This window comes from Sinocyclocheilus grahami, unplaced genomic scaffold, assembly GCF_001515645.1.
Source record: "Sinocyclocheilus grahami isolate Dianchi unplaced genomic scaffold, SAMN03320097.WGS_v1.1 scaffold811.1, whole genome shotgun sequence".
NCBI classification, from domain to species: Eukaryota; Metazoa; Chordata; class Actinopteri; order Cypriniformes; family Cyprinidae; genus Sinocyclocheilus; species Sinocyclocheilus grahami.
In genome coordinates this window covers 407,139-409,696 of record NW_015505990.1, presented here as the reverse complement: position 1 = coordinate 409,696, position 2,558 = coordinate 407,139, and the positions used below count along the sequence as shown (strand labels likewise).

At 35.3% G+C, this 2,558-nt stretch overlaps 1 protein-coding gene across 1 annotated transcript in view; it reads right to left on the bottom strand.

Moving 5' to 3' along the window:
• Nucleotides 1-2,314, bottom strand: part of LOC107562204 (diamine acetyltransferase 1-like) — an 8,675-nt gene extending 6,361 nt beyond the window's left edge. Inside the window, exons 1-5 of the mRNA XM_016246800.1 lie at nt 2,035-2,314; nt 1,857-1,908; nt 1,694-1,777; nt 1,385-1,486; nt 880-920 (exon numbers count right to left, since the gene is read on the bottom strand). Coding sequence (XP_016102286.1) covers nt 880-920; nt 1,385-1,486; nt 1,694-1,777; nt 1,857-1,908; nt 2,035-2,100 — 345 coding nt within the window. The 5' untranslated portion in view covers nt 2,101-2,314. The remainder of the gene's footprint in view (nt 1-879; nt 921-1,384; nt 1,487-1,693; nt 1,778-1,856; nt 1,909-2,034) is intronic.
• Between the last annotated feature and the right edge of the window lie 244 nt (nt 2,315-2,558).

Sequence of the window (2,558 nt, the reverse complement as noted above, 5' to 3'; positions counted from 1 at the left end):
ATCAAATATTCAATATCGCTACTCATCATAAGTACTTGGTACATTATCAGCGCAGCGGCAGACGTTCAAACTAATATCATGTAATTTACGTCTCTGTGATGATTGGTTGATATCAGAAGGAGGCTAGCCTCCCTTGCGAGGGTTCTTTTCTCAAGACTCTTCAGCGCTGAAAGTGAACACTCGATGGTGATTGGCTAATTTTTTTTAGCAACGGAGGTAATTACATCAGCAGATTCGGCACATTCGCGATAGAAAAGCGGCGCTTTCACGTTACGGTATTACAACTGTGAAATTACAAACATAAAATATACATTCTGAGACATGAACTGAAATTAATTGTGAACTTTATTAACATTAAATCGTCCTCCTCCCATTTTCACCTCAAAATTATTATGGGGAAGCTATGCCTCCCCTGACGAGCCGCCACTGTATGTAATATTAGAATGTTTGTGGGACTAGAAAACCTTGCAGGAGCGGAACACACACGTGGTCACTGTTTAAGTTCACAGGTAAGAAGAGTGCTATCTAGCGGTCGGGATATAAACTATACATAAAAATATATATATTGATATTGCGTTTTTGAGAATCGATACAGTATCGCCAAACAAAATATCGCGATACTCGCGTGTATCGATATTTTCTTACACCCCTACTTATTTCCATCGTTGGTATAAGTGGCAGTGGGTGGTGATAGACAAGAAATGCACGGTTTTATACAATCCTGCTGTTAACGTTTCATTAGTCATTTGGCAATCCTACAGCCTGAACCACTGTGGGGAAACCACGCTTACAACAGATACAACATTTTCTTAAAATAGTTTTAAATATCTAGGGCATGTTTTTTTTTTTTTTTTTTAGGTTGTAATGAATTAGAAGTACCTCACTCAGCATCTTCAGGATTTCAGATCCAATCCCATAACCTGAAAGGAAGCAGCAAAAAAAGAAGAAATCAGAATGAATATTATTATTATTATTATTATTAATAAATCTAAATTATTATTATTTTATAGGAATAAAAACTAATAATAATAAATGATAGTTATTCATTTATAAGTATACAAATTAATAATATAATTTATATATAAATTAAAATTATTTTTATTCTTATAAAATAAATGATAATAAAAAAAGTAGAAGCAGTATGATATATAAAAATTATATATTATAATAGTAATCATTATTATTATAATAAATGAAAAATTCTTATATATATGAATTATAGTAATATAATTATATATAAATATTCTAATAAATAATTATATGAAAATAACAATAATAATAATACATACATATACTTTATTTAATATAATTAGAAAAATATATATACTACTATAAAATGTAGTAATCCTCCACTCTCTTTCCAGCAGTGAGAACAGGTTCATACCTCTGAACTCCTTCATCACATAGAAGTCCTCCAGATAAAGCAGCTTCCCAGTCCAAGGGTCATAGGTGAAGTAGTACATAGCAAAGCCAACTACTGTATAACCTGATGTGGAAATCATAACGAGAATCAGAACGAGAAGAGAAAGTGGCGGCTGTGACGTCACATCGAACGCATGACGCAGAGAGATACACTGTAACAATTCCCTCATAAATCGAAGCTCAACTGTAACAATATTGTATCCATGATATAAGCAGGTTTTTTTATATATACACACACACACCAAAATGATCACTTATGTTTTTGACTTGCCTTCAATGGACTGTTTATCTTTCGGTACTTCAGCGACGACGCAGTGATAAAACGGATGATCTCCGAAGCCGTCCTCGAGCAGCTCTGAGAAATAAACTAATTATCATCATATATTCATGTAACGTTACCTTCATATATTATACTCGGTGCTAGCGGTCTGTACCTTTCTCGGTCAGGACGACCTGCTCCTCCATTTCCTCAAACTTCGCAAGTTCCTAAAATTAATTACGCATCGTAAATAAGCCTGTTTCGCAAACATCAACTCGTAAACATTTTCTACAATCATTTATAAATTTTGAAAAAAAATAAAAATATAAGACGCATGCGCAGTATTTGTGTACCTTTATGAGTCGCAGTATGTCAGACACGTCCTTGGGCTCGGCTTTCCGTAATATAAAATTGGCCATTTTCTTCTTTTACTCTTCTTCCCTTTTCTTACTAGTCCTCGGTATGTGAAAAGTAGTAAGATTTGTTTCTTCATTCGGTTCTAAGGGGGCTACCCTCAGCAGAAGGTCCGGGTTTCTCACCCTGTCAGCGAGGAATCACATGAAGTCTGAAGTCGCTGTGAGCGCTTTGTCGGAACACCGAGTTCCCGCGCTATTTATAGACGAGGCGCTGACGGACAGCTGACAGCAACCGGAAGCGGATATTGTAGTGTGTCAAAGCTGCTAATTCAGCCAAGGAAACATGAGACACTGGTTCTGTCCTTTTATATTTCAGACTTACAACTTGTTTTAGTTGACTCTTGTTTTGGCACTTGAGAAAACACAAACCACTGCTTACAAAATATTGCAATTGAGTAATTAAAATTAATAAATTGTGTGTGTGTGTGTGTGTGTGTGTGTGTGTGTGAGTGTGAGTGTGT